This window comes from Sorghum bicolor, chromosome 3 (genome assembly GCF_000003195.3).
Source record: "Sorghum bicolor cultivar BTx623 chromosome 3, Sorghum_bicolor_NCBIv3, whole genome shotgun sequence".
NCBI lineage: Eukaryota > Viridiplantae > Streptophyta > Magnoliopsida > Poales > Poaceae > Sorghum > Sorghum bicolor.
This window is the reverse complement of record NC_012872.2, coordinates 55,889,311-55,907,362: the sequence shown is the minus strand read 5'-3', so window position 1 is coordinate 55,907,362 and position 18,052 is coordinate 55,889,311. Positions and strand designations below refer to the sequence as shown.

Here is an 18,052-nt window from a genome sequence, read left to right as displayed (position 1 = left end):
CTTTTTGTCATGGCTTATCAACCAAACGAACAAGGCCAAAAAGGTCTGAAAATTCAAAGTATAGAACTGTCATTTTAAGTAAATGGCTCTTCGAGCTATACAATAAGGAGGGGACGTGGCAGGACTTTTATGAATAAAATATATTGAACCAAGTAAATAAGAAAAATAGTGACTCACTCTCACATTTTTTGTTTAGGCCTTGTTTAGTTCCAAAAAATTTTGCAAAATCGAGCACTTTCGTTTGTATTTGATAAATATTGTTCAGTCATGGACTAACTAGGCTCAAAAGATTCGTATCGTCAATTTCGACCAAACTGTGCAATTAGTTTTTATTTTCGTCTATATTTAATACTCCATGCATACGTCTAAAGATTCGATGTGACGGGAAATCTGAAAAGTTTTGCAAAATTTTTTGGGAACTAAACAAGGCCTTAGTCTTATGGGAATCAAGAACCATTCTCTTCGTATAGAAAGGTTCAATTTAATTAGTGAAATCATCTTAATTTTTTGGGAAGATAAATGGTTGGGTTGCCCAAGCTTTAAAACACATGTGTACATACTCGTAGATACAGACGCACAGTAGTAGCTAGCTGCCATCTAGAGTGAATTTGTACAGAAGCTCGTCCCGGACGTGGAAGTCAGTTCTGTGCACGGCGACGGCTGCACGTCGAGAGCGCCACCGCTGACAGCCTCGCACTTCCACGGCTGGACAGGCGCACCTCCAGTGAGCTTGACGTTCGACAGGCAGATCCGGGAGAAGGCCGAGTTGGCAATGCCCTTGATCAGCCCAGCCTCCTTGATGTTCTGGCCCTGGACATTCTTTATCGTCAGGGCGTCAACGATTGGGAGCGCGCTCCGGTTGTAGCGCTCGTCGGGGTGGTTGCCAACATCGCCGACGATCCGCAGGCCGTAGCGGACGTTATCCAGGGTCACGTCGGAGACAGTGACGTTCCGGATGAAGCCTCCCCTGCCGGTGTTGGTCTTGATGTGGATCCCGAACCCTGAGCTGAAGAAGTTCAGGTGCTCTGCAAGGACGTTCTCCACGCCACCTGATGTTTCGCTTCCAACAGCGAAGCCGGCAAAAGGGGAGGAGCCTGTGATCCGGCGGACGGTGATGTCGGAGCTGGGGCGGCCATAAGCGATTCCATACTCATCCCAGCCACTCTTGATGGCAATGGCATCGTCACCCGTCGAAATGTAGCAATCCTCAATGCAGATGTTGCTGCTGGAATCTACAGATTTTGGACCACAGCTCCAGCTTTAAGATCGAGAACAGAGTACATTCGTGCATCTGTATCTTGACCGGGAGGGAATAAATATCTGTACCTGGATCAATTCCATCCGTGTTGGGGGAGTCATGTGGAGCTAGGATAGTCACATTTCTGATCACAACATTGCTGCACACAGGAAAGATTATCCGGCATTTATTTCTCAGCTGGGACAGCAATAAAAGCAGATTTTGGACCACAAGTACGCATTTGCTAGAAACAGTTGCAAGAAAACAAAGTTGAATCGACATCAATATGCTGGCTTTATTGGTATATCATCTGGAAATTTCTGTACTTCGTTATGGTTCACTGGTTGCTCCTAACAGTTTTTGTACTCTTATGATGACACGATAGGACACCCAGCCTGGAGTTCTTGTGCAATCTATGATGGTGCAAATGAATGAGGGTACAAGTTGCACCCATCTACTCAATGCTACTGCATATGGCATCAAAACAACTAGTATATGCCCAAATACAAACGAAAGTGTAACAGTTTCAAAATCCAAAAACTTTTTGATCTAAACCAGGCCTAAGGATCTGGACTGGAAAAAATGGCAGAAAGATGACAGCGCATCATCTCTGCTTGTGTTTAGTTCGTGAGTAGTCCAGCGGTTTCCTCTTTGTAAACACGCATAAGGAATAAGGAACACGTTGAGATTCTGGTCAGAAGTATGTAAACAGAATCGTGCTGCTCACCTGCAATAAACAGGATGAATGTTCCAGAATGGTGAATCCTGAAAGACAACATTGGAGACGATGATATGAGAAGAGCTCATCAGCTCAAGAAGGTGAGGCCTTGTGTAGAGCAGTGTGCCCTTCTTCCACATATCCCACCATGGGGTGCCTTGACCATCAATAGTTCCATTCTCACCTGAACACATTGCAGTTTCCATCACAAACTATCATCACCATCAATAACTTAACTGAAGACTTTATTTTATATGAAGGAATTCCATTGTGTGGCACAAACAGAGATTTTTTCCCCTGTAGCAGTTTAATATGAGAACTTAGGGTAGCCGCAAAGCAAGAACCTGTGATGACAACATCCTGAAGCCCACTGCCATGGATTAAACTGATGTATCTTCCGCCGGGCAGCTCTCGTCCTCTCCCATATGAGGGCAGTGGTTCGATCAGAGGCCAGCTTGATGTGTCCTGCACCAAGAGAGCGCAAATCAAATGTTTCATATAAAAATCTGGGTAACTGTATTCTCAATACCCTTTTACCGCACATAATTCCAAAATATTAAACAAAAAAAAATGAACGGAAGATAGATTTTAATAAGTTAATGGAAGAGCATTAACGACGGCATATCACCAATATTAGATCCATGCATTCTAATCCCACTCCGGGAAATCGCTAGGGTCGTTCTTAATTCGATCGCATCTCGAGATCTCCAAAAGAGGAAACCTCAAATACGGATCCAGTTGTTCTAGTAAAAGTAACTGTTTGTACAAAGATCGATCGAAGACGACTAGACGAGAACGCCATGACTCGGGGCAGAAGCGCTAGAGCAATGGCGGGCGGGCGGGCGGGCGCGCGGGAGGGAGGGAGAGAGATAGCATGAGGCTCGCTTGCTGGGCGGCTGACCGACCTGCGTGGCGCGGACGACGGCGCCGCGCGCGAGGAAGAGCGTCATGCGCGAGGTAAGGTTGAAGGGCCCCGTGAGCCACACCCCTGGCGGCACGTAGAGCTCCGCCCCGCCGGGCACGGCGCGGCGCTCGATGGTGGCGACGGCGCGCGCGAACGCCGCCGTGTTGAGCGTCCGCCCGTCGCCCGCGCCGCCGAAGCTGGCCACGGACACCCGCGCCCCGCGCCGCGGCGGCGCCGGCACGGCCCCCGAGCACGTCTCCTGCGCCTGCGCCTGCGCTGCAGCGGACACGAGCACGAGCACGACGACGGCTAGCAGCAGCCTGCACGGGCACCGCCGCGCCATTGCACGGTGCCCTCCGCGCACGCCGGATCCTTGTGGAGAGTCCTGGGTGGGTGTCCCGGGGCACCGGCGGCGAGCCCGCAACAAGTGATGAGTGCGGAGAAAAGGAAAAGGAAGGCAACAAAAGAACAAACAAAAGGCTACAGCGAGCTGCTTTACATGGGACGGGAGATTAGCTTACCGTTGATCGGGAGTGACGTGGTTGCCGTTTATACTTAGTACGGCAACCGCTCGCCAGCCAAGGAGAATCAGAAGAGTACAAAAGCACGGCGGGCAGGGAGGATTTTCTTTACCCTGCTTGTTAATATTTTTGTCATAACTTTCAGTCAAACGAAACGAATAAGGCCTTTTTTAATATGAATTTTTTTTGGATTTCGCTACTGTAGCACATTCGTTTGTTTGTGGTAAATATTGTCCAAATATAGACTGACTAGGGTCAAAAGATTTATCTCACGATTTACGGTCAAACTGTGTAATTAATTTTTATTTTCGTATATATTTAATGCTTCGTGTATGTGTCGTAAGATGGGATATAATAGGGAATTTTGAAAAAAAAAATTAGTTTTTAGGTGAACTAAACAAGGCCGTAATTAGCGCGGTCTGTCATCTGTGTTCCGACTTCCGAGCTTGATGGCTTGCTTCTTGCCGTATTGTTACGAGAGAACATGCCTTGCTTCTTTGGCTCGCGGTGGCCCCTGGCCCCGGCGCCCGGCGGGGGCAAGGGCACAGAGCAACAGACGTGATCACGATTCACGAGAGAGCTGATGCGTACGGGGAGGAGTGCGTGTGGAAAGTAGTGACGCACTGACACCGCAGCGCCGACTGCGATCACCGACAGGCGTGCGGGTTGCTTTCAAGGCGCATGTTGGTGGTGGTCAGGTGGGTCAGCCCGCCGCTGGGGCCACCAGTCACATTTGCTCGAGCTGCATGCACCCTGCTTGCGCCTTGTTTAGTTCACCCCAAAATCTAAAAACTTTTTAAGATTCTCCGTCACTTCGAATCCTGTGGTATATGCATGAAGCACTAAATATAAACAAAAATAAAAACTAGTTACACAGTTTACCTGTAAATCACGAGATAAATCTTTTAACCCTAGTTACTTCATGATTAGACAATGTTTGTCAAATAAAAACGAAAATACTACAGTTCCGAAAACCAAAAAGTTTTCTGAACTAAACAAGGCCTTGGTCCTTCCTTTTCTTTTCCCTTTTATAAACACAAATGTTCTTTGGGCCTATTTGAATCGCTGACTACTCCATCCATCCATAATAAATAAATACACATATCGTTTTCTAAAGAATTAATTTATTTTTAAATAAATAAATATACGTCTCATTTTCTGAAGAATTAATTTATTTTTAAATTTAACTAAAAATATATTAAATAATATTAATATTTATATTTACAAATAATTATATTATAAAAGTATATTTTATGTTCAATTTAATGGCACATATCAATATAATAAATATTAGTATACTTTGTACATATATTTTGTTAAACTTAAAAAAATTGACTCCTCGAAAAATAAAATGTGCATTTATTTATGGACGAATGAGTAAAATTTAGGCCTTGTTTAGGTACAAAAAGTTTTTAGATTTTGATAATGTAGCACTTTTATTTTTATTTGACAAAATATTGTCTAATCACGAAGTAACTAGACTTAAAAGATTCATCTCGTGATTTTATAGACAAACTGTGCAATTAGTTTTTGTTTTCATCTATATTTAATGCTTTATATATGTGTCGCAAGATTCGATGTAATGAAAAATCTTAAAAAGTTTTTTTTTTGTTTTTTTGGGTGAACTAAACAAGGCCTTAGCTGATTGTTTACTACCTTCGTCCATCATAAAAGAACGTAATTATAGGATCCATGCCAATCAAAATAGTTCATTTTAAGCAGGTTTATAGTAAATATTATTAACATTTATGTCTTTAAATTAATTTATTATAAAAATATATTATATAACTAATTTAAGGGTGTTTATTTTGTATGTTAGTATGTTTTTGTATAATTTTAGTCAAAGTTTAAATTGATTGACTTATCTAATAGCGAGAATTACATTCTTTTATAAACTAACTAGACTCAAAAGATTTGTCTCGCAAATTACAGACAAACTATGTAATTAGCTATTTTTTTATCTATATTTAGTGCTCCATGCATGTGTCACAAGATTTGATGAGGCGGGTAATCTGAAAATTTTTATAGAACTTTTCGTAAGTAAACGAGTCCTTTGTTGTACCCATTATCTGTTTTTTTTTTTTTGGAAAACACCCATTATCTGGAACTCAGGCAGCGTAAACGGCCGCCTCCATGGCTACTTTCCCGGTTACCACCACCTCTCCCCATCCTCACCAGAGCACTCCACCGCCCAAAGCCGGCCATCTCCGCCTGCCAACTGCCGATGCTGCCCTCGCCACCCTCTCCAACTTTCTCTCCTCCGGCCGCCTCACGACCTCCTCCCCTTCCGTCCTCCCCCGCACCCTCCGCGCCGCCGCCGACCTCCGCCTCCCGCGGCTCGGCCTGCAGCTCCACGCCTTCCTCGTTAAGACCCGCCTCCTTGCCGACCCCTTCTCGGCCTCCGCACTCCTCCACCTCTACTCCACCCTCGGCCCGCTGCACCGCACCCGCCTCCTCTTCGACAGGATCCCCAAGTCCACCTGCCCTGTCCCCTGGAACACCATGATCCTACGGTAGCCAGAACTTCCCCATGAGCTTTCTCAAAGTTGCAATCTTTGTCTGAGACTTTGACTGACCATTTGCCCTGTGTTTTTTGCATCTTCCTACCTATGGTAGGTACGCGCAGGACGGATTCTTGGATGAGGCGTTCGAGCTGATGGTGGCAATGGAGGAATCCGGCATCCCCATTGGTGCGTCCACCTGGAACGCCGTCATCGCTGGGTGCGTCCGTGCCGGGAACGGAGAGCTCGCCATCGAGCTGCTAGGCAAAATGGTTTCGATTGGGGGAGTTGTGCCTAATGTGGCCACGTTTAACACCGTCCTCCATGTGATTTCGGTGTTGCGCGGGGTGGACGTGCTCCGAGAGCTGCACGCATTTGTGCTGCGCAACGCTGAGGTTGTGGGGCTTGGGCCTGTGGATTTGGATCGACTCCAGGAATCCCTGGCCGCAGGATACATGTGCAGCTCCTTTGTTCAGTACGCAGGCCGTGTGTTTCGTGATGTCAGGATAACTACCTGCTTCCTGGGCAACCTGATGATATCGGGATTTCTTGATACGGGGCAGAGGAATCAAGCCTTAGGTGTTTTCCGAGAAATGGCATTTGGCTGTGGTTATGAAGCTCGGCATCTGCCATCGGTTTCGCTTACGCTGGTCCTCCCTGAGGTCAATCTGGCAACAAAGAGAGGCTTAGAGATCCATGCTTATGCGTATCGCCATGGTTTTGAGTGTGACACCTCGGTCTGCAATGCCTTGATGGCAATGTATGCAAAAAGGGACAAGATATGCCTGGCATACAAGATTTTCCAAGGATTGGATAATAAGGATGTTGTGTCGTGGAATACTATGATTTCAAGTTATGCCGCAGTCCATGATTTTGATCTTTCATTTGAGCTGTTCCGTGAAATGCAACGTAATGATACCAGGCCAGATGACTATACATTTACATCAGTGCTTAATGCCTGCAGCTTCACCTGCAATCATAGGACAGTAATGGCATTGCATGGGCAAATGATAAGAATGGGCCTTTGTCATTCCTATGTTGATGATATGAATTCTCTCATGGATGCTTATGGAAAGTGTGGTTTCATTGATGAAGCTCAAAATATATTTGATGAGACTGATAGGAAGGATACAATTTCGTGGAATATCATCATTTCGTGCTATGGCTACAGTGGTTTTCCTCAACAAGCAATCAGGCTTTTCCATCAGATGCAAGATCAAGGCTACAAACCTACTAGAGTCACTTTTATTTCTGTGCTGGCGGCGTGCAGCCATGCAGGCTTAGTAGACGAAGCACTGCATTATTTTGAGGGAATGCGCAGAGACTACAATATTACCGCTGATGAGGCTCACTATGCCTGCATCATTGACTGTTTTGGCAGAGCAGGTCAGCTCAAACAGGCTTATGAATTCATCAGAGGAATGCCGGTAGTTCCAAATGCTTGTGTGTGGGGTGCCTTACTTAGCAGTTGCAGGATACACGGAAATATAGGCCTAGCAGAAATTGCTGCGAAGAAGCTCATTGAGCTGGACCCTCAGCATTCTGGATACTGGATGTTGCTAAAAGACATCTACGCAAAATCCATGAGATGGAATGATGTTTCACAACTTCGAACTGCTATGAGAGATAAGGGCATTAAGAAGTGCCCAGGTTATAGTTGGATTGAGGTTGGAGATAGTGAGGTCCACAGATTCCTTACTGCTGACAAGCTTCACACACAAAGCCACCAGATATACCGAGTACTAGGTGGGTTAACTCAGCAGTTGATGGATGAAGGATATGAACCTAAAATAGATGTCGATTTGACATATACTGACTGAGGGATGTACTAGATTTCCACACCTTGTCTTAAAAATCTAGCCATCTAGCTGACATCTCAACACCATGTCTATTGCAAGCAGGCACGCGAATCTTATTGAATGACAAGGTTGCACAAGCTAAAAGTTTAGCTGCTGCCCAGATTAGAAGGGCTAAGGTGTAGGAGCCAATAGAGGTATGTTGTTGGGCTCATCAGATGTCTAAGTTGATGCCACATCACGAAAAGATCATCAGACTCAGCATTGTGTAAAAAGAATATACAGATTTCACGGCCTAATTTCAATATTCTTTTGTGAGAAATCCTGATTCAAATGTTACACCATCACTCATACCAAAATGAGATTGTGAAAACAGAAAAGCAGCAGCTGACTTCTAAACTGCTTTGACAGGAGTCCTTGTTGGAAAATACAGAAGGCAAAGCAGCAGCCGACTGTTAGCTTTGAACAAGTTTGTTTCTTGCTGGTAGTTTGCTATAACAAATAGTAGGGACGTGAAATAGGCAGGACAAGAAAAAAAAAAGAAAAAAAAGAAGACAAGAATGACTCGAAGTGTACAACACGCTTTTCCAAAGTCAATATATAAGCTTTGATCTGTAGATTATACTCATGGGAAATGGTTGGCTCCTGTTTCCTTTGCTCAGGCCAATGGAAGTGGCGTATACAGCAAACGGAGTTCAATTGCATTGAGAGGATGTTCACTTGAAAATGCTTTTGTTTTAACTGACAACTCAAACAACTAGTCAGTTACTCGGCACTCAAAGGCTATATAACTATTGCCGACCAGTAAACAGGCCTAAAAGTCAAAAATTGGGATGCCAGGTTTGGTTAGAGGAACTAGTCGTTTTTGGGTATCTGCCTTGATTCCAGTATTTTCCATTGGCTAGATGTTATTATGTTGTAGTAACGTGGATAATTTATTTATTTTTTGAAGGCACCAAAAAAGTCATTTCACTTGTTAATCTGATATTTTTTTGGTATTATATGGATGAAAATTCTTGCTTTTAGGCCTTGTTTAGTTGTGAAAATTTTTTAGATTTCATTTTTATTTGACAAACGTTATCTAATCATAAAGTAACTAGGCTTAAAAGATTTGTCTCGCGATTTAAATGCAAACTTTGCAATTAGTTTTTGTTTTCATCTATATTTAATGCTTTATGCATGTGCTGTAAGATTTGATGTGATGTGGAATTTTGAAAAGTTTTTGGTTGTTGGTGGGAACTAAACAAGGCCTTAGGGTGAAATTAGCAATATTGCTAAGATTTGTACTAGTTGCACATACGAAAAACATCACTAGCGATTTGTGCTAGTTGCTGGAGACGCACTAAATGCAAATGAAATAAGAAAAATATTGTTCCGTGGCTGAAAAAGTATAGCCGATAAGTTTAAGCGAATAGGGTGATGTTTTGTTTTGTTCTCTTCAAACTTTTGTTTTGTAAGGTAGATCCTTCTTTCTAGGGCCTTGTTTAGTTCCTAAAAAATTTTGTAAAAAATTTTAGATTTCCCGTCACATCAAATCTTTAGACGCATATATGGAGTATTAAATATAGACGAAAATAAAAACTAATTGCACAGTTTGATCGGAATTGACGAGACAAATCTTTTGAGCCTAGTTAGTCCATGATTGGACAATATTTGTCAAATACAAACGAAATTGCTACAGTGTCGATTTCAACTAAACAATCTACATTGTCGATTCTTTGGTTGGCGGAATTTATGTCAAAATAATATCGGTGCCGATTTAGTTTAGTTTAGTTTAGTTTAGTTAATGCAGATATATGTTGATCTCCGTAGCAATGACCATCTGTCCCATGATCTAACAATATTAGCTCTGACTGATTTTTTTTAAAATATTGCACATTGTATGAGATCACAAGGATAAGCACAAAACCCCTTTCGATCTTGCATCATCTTCGCAACAATAGCCATCTACTCGGTGCTCTAATAATAATATGGCTCTAACTGGAGTCGAAAAAGTTTGCACATTGCATGAAATAAGGATAAGGTCTTGTTTAGTTACACTTAAAACTTTTCAAAATTTCCCGTCATATCAAATCTTGCAGCAAATACATAGAACATTAAATATAGATAAAAAATAACTAATTGCACAGTTTGCTTATAATTTGCGAGATGAATTTTTTGAGCCTAGTTAATTCATGATTAAATAATAATTACCTAATACAAACGAAAGTCCTTAGATCTTAATAACAAGGCTTAAGCGCAAAACGTTCATGATGTGAGCGAGGCTTGAATGAATAAAAGGACCCTGGTCCATGGATCACTTGGCACGTGAAACCTGCCATGGATCTCCCCCAGTCTATTCCATTCTTCGTGTCTGTACCTTCTCCCCGCGCTCATGTGTCGGAGAATCGGGTCCCTTGCTTGAGCCGGGAGTGCCAGTGCCTGCTGTCACTGAGCAATAAGGACCCAGGCCCAGCTCCAACACCGACCAGGCGAGTCGAGTGATCAAAGTCGTCATCGCACTCGAGAGCCGTCCGTCCCCATCACCGCTCCCGCTACCAACGGTCTGAGTGAATCCTCCCGATCGCGAGCGCCGCCGCGTCGTCGCCCCCCGCCTTGGCTTCCTTCCATCACCGTGCCGTGCGCAGCCGCGCTCGCGGAGTCGCGGTCTCGCTTCGCGATAAGGCTACTTCTCGTGTCCACTAAAACCAAGCCAAGACCCACCACCTCTCCAGCGTAGAAAAGGGGAAAAAAGAAGAAATAGGGGGAAGCCCCTCTCTCCAAGTCACGCGCCTCCCACCTCGCCGGCGCCGCCCGCCTCAGCCGCCATGAGCGCGCTCCAAGCCTCCCTCCTCCTCCGCCCGCTCCCCTCCCCACTGCCCCCGCGCCGCCGGCTTTCGCTCCCCTCCGCCTCCGCCTCAGCCTCAGCCTCTTTCCCCCGCGGCGCCCACGCGCCCCGCCGTGCCCCGCTCCGCCTCCGCGCATTGGTCCCCGGCGCGCCGGAGCCCGACGCCCCCGAGCCGCCCGCGGCTGCGTCCTCGGCCGCCGCGGCGGCGGAGGCTGAGCCCGAGCCGGAGGCGGAGGCGGATTCCACGACGGTGGCGGCGCAGCCCGCCGCGATGAGCGGGAAGGGGCAGCTGGAGGACCTGGTGGACAAGGCTAGGGCCTGGGCCGTGGCGGTCGCGGCCGCGGTGGTGGCCGCGTTCAGGAGGTTCGTCGACTGGCTGGCGTCGAGGGACTGGATGAGCTGGTGGCCCTTCTGGAGGCCCGACCGCCGGCTGCAGCAGCTGATCGACGAGGCGGACGCCAACCCCAACGACGCCGCCAAGCAGAGCGCGCTCCTCCACGAGCTCAACAAGTTCAGGTGCGTTGTTTTACTTTGACAATTGGGCGAATGTGGTTCCGGCCGAGTTGGATTGCGTGGTGATTTATACGGTTTCGATGGTTTGACTTACCTAAGGCCATTCTTAGTGGAGATTTTTATAGCTTTAATTCCAAGGTTGTCATGCCATGTGAAATGAAATGAAACTTGGATGAAACACCGACTGTCAATGGAGAGTTTCATTCCATGTTTCATAGGCATTTAATTTTAAGACTCATAGAGAGTTGGTAATCGTGCTAAAAGAGTTTCATCTAGATGAAACCCATTTCTTCTCTCTCTTCTTAAATACAGTGTCATGTCATCCAAAATGCTTATGTGGCAGACTATTTAATGTGAATGAAACTCAGATGAAACTTCTACTGAGACTGACCTAAGGACCAATTGTACCAATGTTCTTGAGAAATTTGTGGCTATGAGTTCCCAACTTTTGCGATGTCGAGTGGATTCTGCACCCTAGATATACCTCTATGTTGATTTGCCTCACCAAAATTAATAAGAAGCAACGTGAGGAGTGGTAGACGGTTCGTATACTGCTGGATCATTGACAGGAGAAAACACAAATATGAATGATATGGAACTTATATATCAAAATACTCTTATAGTTGAGTCCTAGTACCTGCACTATCATTAGTAGTGGTTGTATTGTTGACATAAGCATCGGAGTCCTTTTCTCTGCCATCTTTTGGTACAATTAACCCTTTGAAATCCTATGACAATGAAGAAAGTTTTCTTTTGTTGGCTTTGTTTGTACTGACCATTGCATCAAATCTTCTCCAAATTAGAAACTAAAGAATGGTATGTTCACCTATTTGAATTTCCTGTTTCGATGTGCACTGAAAATATGGCAGCCCTGAAGATGTCATTAAAAGGTTTGAGCAGCGAAGCCATGCTGTGGATAGCAGGGGGGCCGCAGAGTACCTGCGGGCTCTTATTCTCACTAACAGTATAGCTGACTACCTTCCAGACGAACAATCTGGGAGGTCTGCAAGTCTGCCAGCCCTGGTAAGTTCATTTTGCAACTCTGTAGTACATAGGTGATGAAATTTTATGCACTGCCTTATTCTGTCAATGTAGCTTCAGGGAAATAAAACTGTACCACATTTGGTAACTTAATTGATATTCAGTTTTCCAAATCCATCTATCATTCATGCCACACAATGACATAAGATCCATGCTCTAGTACTGTATTCTTCAATGTATATCCATGTTTTTAGGGACGTTCAAGCAATTATGCCATTTGTTGAAGCACTTCTTTTTCAAGTAAAGCCTGTTTGGTTCTTCATATAGATAAACATTGCTGTCATCCTGCAAAATCTCAAAGCTTATAACTTCACACTTTATGCATTTTATTCCACTATGCTTTCTGCCATTTTGTGTTTACTTCTACTCTGTATCAGTCACCATGTTGGCTACTTGTAACCACTTCACTCTCTGTAATATGCATTTATGTCAGTAGTTGCAAGAGTTGAAGCAACGTGTATCTGGGAATGAGGACAAACCTTTCATGAACCCTGGGATATCAGAAAAGCAACCTTTACATGTTGTAATGGTAAGTCTACCAGATCTTGGAGGAATGCTACTGATTTATTATTCATGACCATTTTGTTAGTCCAGGGGCCAAATTTTATCCCGGGATCTTAATTCTTAAATCATGTTTTGATAGATTTTGTTGCATCGTTAGGTTGACCCCAAATCTACAGGTAGATCAACACGTTTTGCTCAAGAAATCTTCTCAACGGTCTTGTTTACAATTGCTGTCGGTGTAATGTGGTATGCTACACCTTCCATCATTCTCATTAGTAGTGTCTTTTTTTAATTCATAGTTACCTTTTACACCATAGTGTTCGTACAAACCTTTTTTGTCCAGTGCCTACTTGGCTTAATGGTCAAGTAACTGAAACATTTTGCTTGAACTAACCAGCATGATTCTACTATTTTTTCAATTTTATGATGCAATGCAAATTAAACAGAATTCCCATGTTCCTGCTATCTTGTGCTTTAAATTAGGCACATAATTATTTCTGTAGTACCCAGACTTCTAGTGACCATAGGTGCTTCCTACAGAATGTGATGAATAAAGGAAAAAAACTTTGTCTATTTGCTTTGGAGAAAGGATAATTGGTAAACACCTTTTTATTCAAATGGATAATTCTCTGAATCTGTTAATTGCTTGGGCCAAACTATTTATATGTTTAACTTTACTTTGTTGATGCTCACTGCATAATGTTTTGTTCCAGGGTGATGGGTGCTGCTGCACTTCAAAAGTATATTGGGAGCTTAGGTGGAATTGGGGCATCTGGTGTTGGTTCTAGCTCATCGTATTCTCCAAAAGAGATGAATAAGGATATCATGCCAGAGAAGGTATCTGATTACGCTTCATAAAATATTTTATACAAGAAGAGTATCTTGGTCTGCTTTGGGTTAATACTTAATACATAAAACTGTATTAGTGTTTTTCTTTCGCACCATACTGTCTTCATTGTGGTCGTTTGTTTGTAATGTGCTTTCTCAGTATAAAACAAATACATATTCAAATGATCCTTCTATGCTGTTACAGAATGTCAAGACATTTAAAGATGTCAAAGGTTGTGATGATGCAAAAAAGGAACTTGAGGAGGTAGTTGAGTATCTCAAAAACCCTTCAAAGTTCACTCGCCTTGGTGGAAAGCTACCTAAGGTAATCACTCTATGCCATCCTGCATGTAACAATTTGTCGTCACCTTGCTCTGTGAGTTCTATATATCTGACGTTTCTATTGGATGATTGAGCTGTTGTTAACCTTGCTGTTTTGCAGGGCATACTTTTGACTGGTGCTCCAGGAACTGGGAAGACTCTACTAGCAAAGGTGAACTTGTTTGGAGCGCTCACCACTTAGCTATTTTACTTCTTGCACATTGCATTAATCTTTTTGTTTATACCTATAGTTTTCGTGCTACTGCTGTTGTCTTGGAAAAACATACGTTACATGAGCTTACTTCTTGCTGCAGGCCATTGCTGGAGAAGCTGGCGTACCATTCTTTTACCGAGCAGGTTCTGAATTTGAGGAAATGTAAGGTTTCTTGTAAGGTGTTATCATGCATTATGATTTTCTTGTATTGTTCTGTAACCTTAATCTACCAAGTTGCAATTGTCTATACTTGTTCAGAAAATAATCCATGGTAGATGTATGCAATTTGAATCTATATCTATTATAAAGCTAATCTCCACTACAAATTCTATATCAACATGCAAGCCATCCACATCATCTCCCACTAATAGCCATGTCATCCCCCTAACTTCCAACCTTTTAATGCAAGCTGTATATATTGCTATTTGTTTTGCCATTCCATCATCTTATAAATTGATCTAATTTTCTTAGTTTTATTATTGTATTCTTTCATTGCCTTGCTCAATTTTAATAGATGTAAAAATATGTAGATTTAACTAATACATGCGACATGTTTATTTTTATGAAAGTCCCGCAGCAACATAGCGGGGTATTCTTCTGGTTATTATATTCTTTAACACAATCAAAAAGTTACTAGAATGGTAACATCTTAGCATTCATGACAAACTTAAGTCTGTAACATCTGGAATTTAACCCACTATTAATATTTATTCTACCCTGCTAAATTTTTTTTTTTATTTAACTATGATTTCATCTCTTCTCAGGTTTGTTGGTGTTGGTGCTCGGAGAGTGAGGTCATTGTTTCAAGCTGCAAAGAAGAAGGTATTTACCCTTGTGCTCTTAACTTGTGTTTTTCTGAGCTTAGCTCCTTTAACATTTTCTATGTAAACCAGAGCTAGCTGTCTTGCCAAGCTTTCAGTAACTCTTTCTTTGACTACCCTATATTATTTGAGTATGCAGTAGAGGATATACTATTACTGCATTGTTTTAGATTAAGATGATGAGTCAATTGATTTCTTTCCATACAAGGGTAAATATTGATTCTTTTTTGCTGCCTTTGCAAAAGTAATAGTTTCATCCAGAAACATATCTTATTTAGGACCTTACTGGTCATGCTATATATAGTTGATTTAGTGACATGAATAATCTTATCATTATATATGTTATGAGAAGTTATTCTGAAGTGCAATATTTTTATGTGTTTTACTGACAAAATACAATGAAAACTAAAGGTCAAAGTTATATATTGGAGACTGATCTCGTCAAAGAGCCCTATATACTTGAAGAGAGGAGAATGCCGCTTTAGCCAGCTTTAACATTTTCTTCTCTTTACAGGCGCCATGCATTGTCTTCATTGATGAAATAGATGCTGTGGGTTCAACTAGAAAACAGTGGGAAGGGCACACAAAGAAGACATTGCATCAACTTCTTGTTGAGATGGACGGGTTTGAACAAAATGAGGTATTGCTAGAGATCACGTGATTGAATAGAGCATTGTTACTCAGAACTTATTCTTACTCTTGCTTCCAATTGATCTTTTATCTTACAGGGAATAATTGTGATGGCTGCAACAAACTTGCCGGACATTCTTGATCCTGCACTCACAAGACCTGGTAGATTTGATAGGCATGTAAGTCACCTGAGCATATATTTTCCTGATCTTGATGAAGTGTTATCACCTAAAAGTTCTATCCAGTGCAGTGGAAAAAAAGTTTGATTAATTCTGTCGAGCTTTCTTCACTAGATTGTTGTCCCAAGTCCAGATGTGCGGGGTCGCCAAGAGATTCTGGAGCTCTATTTGCAAGATAAGCCAGTGGCAAATGATGTAGATATCAATGCAATTGCCCGTAGTACACCTGGCTTTAATGGGGCTGGTATGCACATTTTCCTTTGTTCCATTACTGAGGAAGTAGCATGTCACGATTCATTTATAAGTGCCATGAGAGATTTAAAAGGATTGTTTTATTCTTTTCATTGTCAGCTGCATCTTCCTGTTTTCCCTTTGTCATTTACGAGTTCACTTTGAATATGAATACAATATTACACATTTTTCATTTTAAGAAAAAGATGTTAAACATGCCTTGAGTATAATGTTTTAGATTTTACACTGATATTCATATTCTGACATCTCTTTGTTTGTTTCTGTTAGACCTAGCCAACCTTGTAAACATTGCAGCGATAAAGGCTGCAGTCGAAGGTGCTGACAAGTTGACTGCTATGCAGTTGGAGTTTGCCAAAGATCGTATTATCATGGGAACTGAGAGGAAATCAATGTTCATATCTGATGAATCGAGAAAGGCATGTTCTTGTTAACTTTCTTTTTTAGCAACTAAAAAGGAACTAGTAGTCCATAAGGTTTCCAAAAGGTATAGAATGGAGAAACAGCGGATTCCAATATGTTATTAATTTCTTTTCTTTGTGTTCATTAGCTTACTGCGTACCATGAAAGTGGACATGCTATTGTTGCGCTCAACACCCAGGGTGCTCACCCCATACACAAGGCAACTATCCTTCCTCGTGGGTCTGCCCTCGGAATGGTCACACAACTCCCCTCACAGGATGAGACTTCTATTAGCAAGAAACAACTCCTTGCACGTCTTGATGTTTGCATGGGTGGGAGGGTTGCTGAAGAGCTGATCTTTGGGGAAGACAATGTTACAACTGGGGCGAGAAATGACCTTCACACTGCAACAGAGCTTGCACAGTACATGGTGATTACCTTATCTGTTGGGAAATATTTTTGTATTAGTTATAAATGGCTTATCTAACTATGACTCTACAGGTATCAAACTGTGGGATGAGTGAAGCTATCGGTCCTGTGCATGTGAAAGAGCGACCAAGTGTAGAGATGCAATCAAGGATAGATGCCGAGGTACTTTTTCATAGGCTGCTTAAATATTCTGATAACATTTCAGCTTTACTATTTCATTTCGCTAAACATTTAGGGAGCTCTGCCTATATTTTTGGGCAAATGCTAGCTCATGTTGTATGCTCCTTCCATTCTCAAGTATATCACTGGTGCAAACTAGTGATCCGTGACATCTGCATTAACTAGCCTCTTGATCAATGCCAAGAGGTTGTCTGCATTAATGACCTTAATGAAGTAGTTCAAATTTCCTGTTGCATTTCCTGATTAGATGGTCTTGCAGGTGGTGAAGCTCCTAAGAGAAGCTTATGGGCGGGTCAAGCGATTGCTTAAGAAGGTTTATCTCAGAACTGTGATGGGCTCTGCTCTAGAATGATCACCTTCACGTAGCACCAGAATTCTTTTAGTGCACTTAATGCTGATACATTTTCCAAACTTCGTTTTCAGCATGAGAAGCAATTACATGCTTTGGCAAATGCGCTGCTGGAGCGTGAAACACTTACAGCAGATGAGATCAACAAAGTAGTTCACCCCTACCAAGAAGAACCCCAGTTTTCCTTCCAAGACGAGGAGTTTGCTCTCACTTAAAAGATTCTTTTGTTGCATCAAGACAGCATTTGCCAACTGTGAATTGTAAATCCGTGTACAGTAAGTGGTGCCTAGATGAGCCATGGAAGTTCCTTCAGATGCCCCCTTCTGTAAAATAGGGCGCAACACCTATGGTGCATTTTTCATCTTGGCACCATTTCCTTTTGACGAGCTGCCAATACATCAGAAAATGAGAAGATTGGTGTTGCAAAAGATGATGCCTGCTCATTGATAATTCTTGGGATGGAAGACTGCCATGGTGCCCGGCAAGGCTCTGGGTTGCAAAACCCTCCATACTCTGGTTTAGTTAGGATAGATATAGGTGTAGCATTGCATGTTCTGAATGCTAGGTTTCTGGCTAGTCTTTTCGCTTTTTTTATCGACATTTGTTGTAAGGAAATCGTACATATAACCCTTTTTTTTGTTAAACAAGCACTGTTTGTTATTGTCAAACGATATACGTTCAATGTATTCGTATTGCTAACATCTACTTGATGGTATTTTGTTTGAGCCTTGTTTCTCAGAACTGATGCACTGAAAACTGGAGCGTGGCGGAAAAGCTGCGAGGGGACGCCGCGAGTGAAGGTTTGGAGGTCAGGTGTTGTGGAGAGGAGCATGTTGGTGCTCTGGTAGATTCGAAAAGTAATATTTGTTGCTCACTTGCTCAAAGTTC

At 42.6% G+C, this 18,052-nt stretch overlaps 3 protein-coding genes across 3 annotated transcripts; 2 read left to right on the top strand and 1 right to left on the bottom strand.

The window, feature by feature from the left end:
- On the bottom strand, nt 432–3,361 carry LOC8054394 (probable polygalacturonase). The gene is made up of 5 exons (XM_002455920.2): nt 2,861–3,361; nt 2,300–2,420; nt 1,965–2,139; nt 1,327–1,397; nt 432–1,232 (listed from the first exon to the last, which is right to left on the bottom strand). The coding sequence occupies exons 1-5, from the start codon at nt 3,200–3,202 to the stop codon at nt 598–600; spliced, it is 1,344 nt and encodes a 447-aa protein (XP_002455965.1). The 5' UTR covers nt 3,203–3,361; the 3' UTR covers nt 432–597.
- Nucleotides 5,497–8,299, top strand: LOC8054393 (pentatricopeptide repeat-containing protein At4g21065). The gene is made up of 2 exons (XM_002458123.2): nt 5,497–5,893; nt 5,997–8,299. The coding sequence occupies exons 1-2, from the start codon at nt 5,514–5,516 to the stop codon at nt 7,699–7,701; spliced, it is 2,085 nt and encodes a 694-aa protein (XP_002458168.1). The 5' UTR covers nt 5,497–5,513; the 3' UTR covers nt 7,702–8,299.
- LOC8084838 (ATP-dependent zinc metalloprotease FTSH 9, chloroplastic/mitochondrial) lies at nt 10,373–17,869 on the top strand. Its single transcript, XM_002458122.2, has 17 exons — nt 10,373–11,020; nt 11,887–12,040; nt 12,495–12,587; nt 12,720–12,808; nt 13,276–13,399; nt 13,596–13,715; nt 13,833–13,883; nt 14,026–14,087; nt 14,690–14,747; nt 15,261–15,386; nt 15,475–15,555; nt 15,670–15,799; nt 16,075–16,223; nt 16,355–16,636; nt 16,708–16,797; nt 17,075–17,128; nt 17,239–17,869. Exons 1-17 carry the CDS (start codon nt 10,485–10,487, stop codon nt 17,377–17,379), a joined length of 2,340 nt encoding a protein of 779 aa, XP_002458167.2. The 5' UTR covers nt 10,373–10,484; the 3' UTR covers nt 17,380–17,869.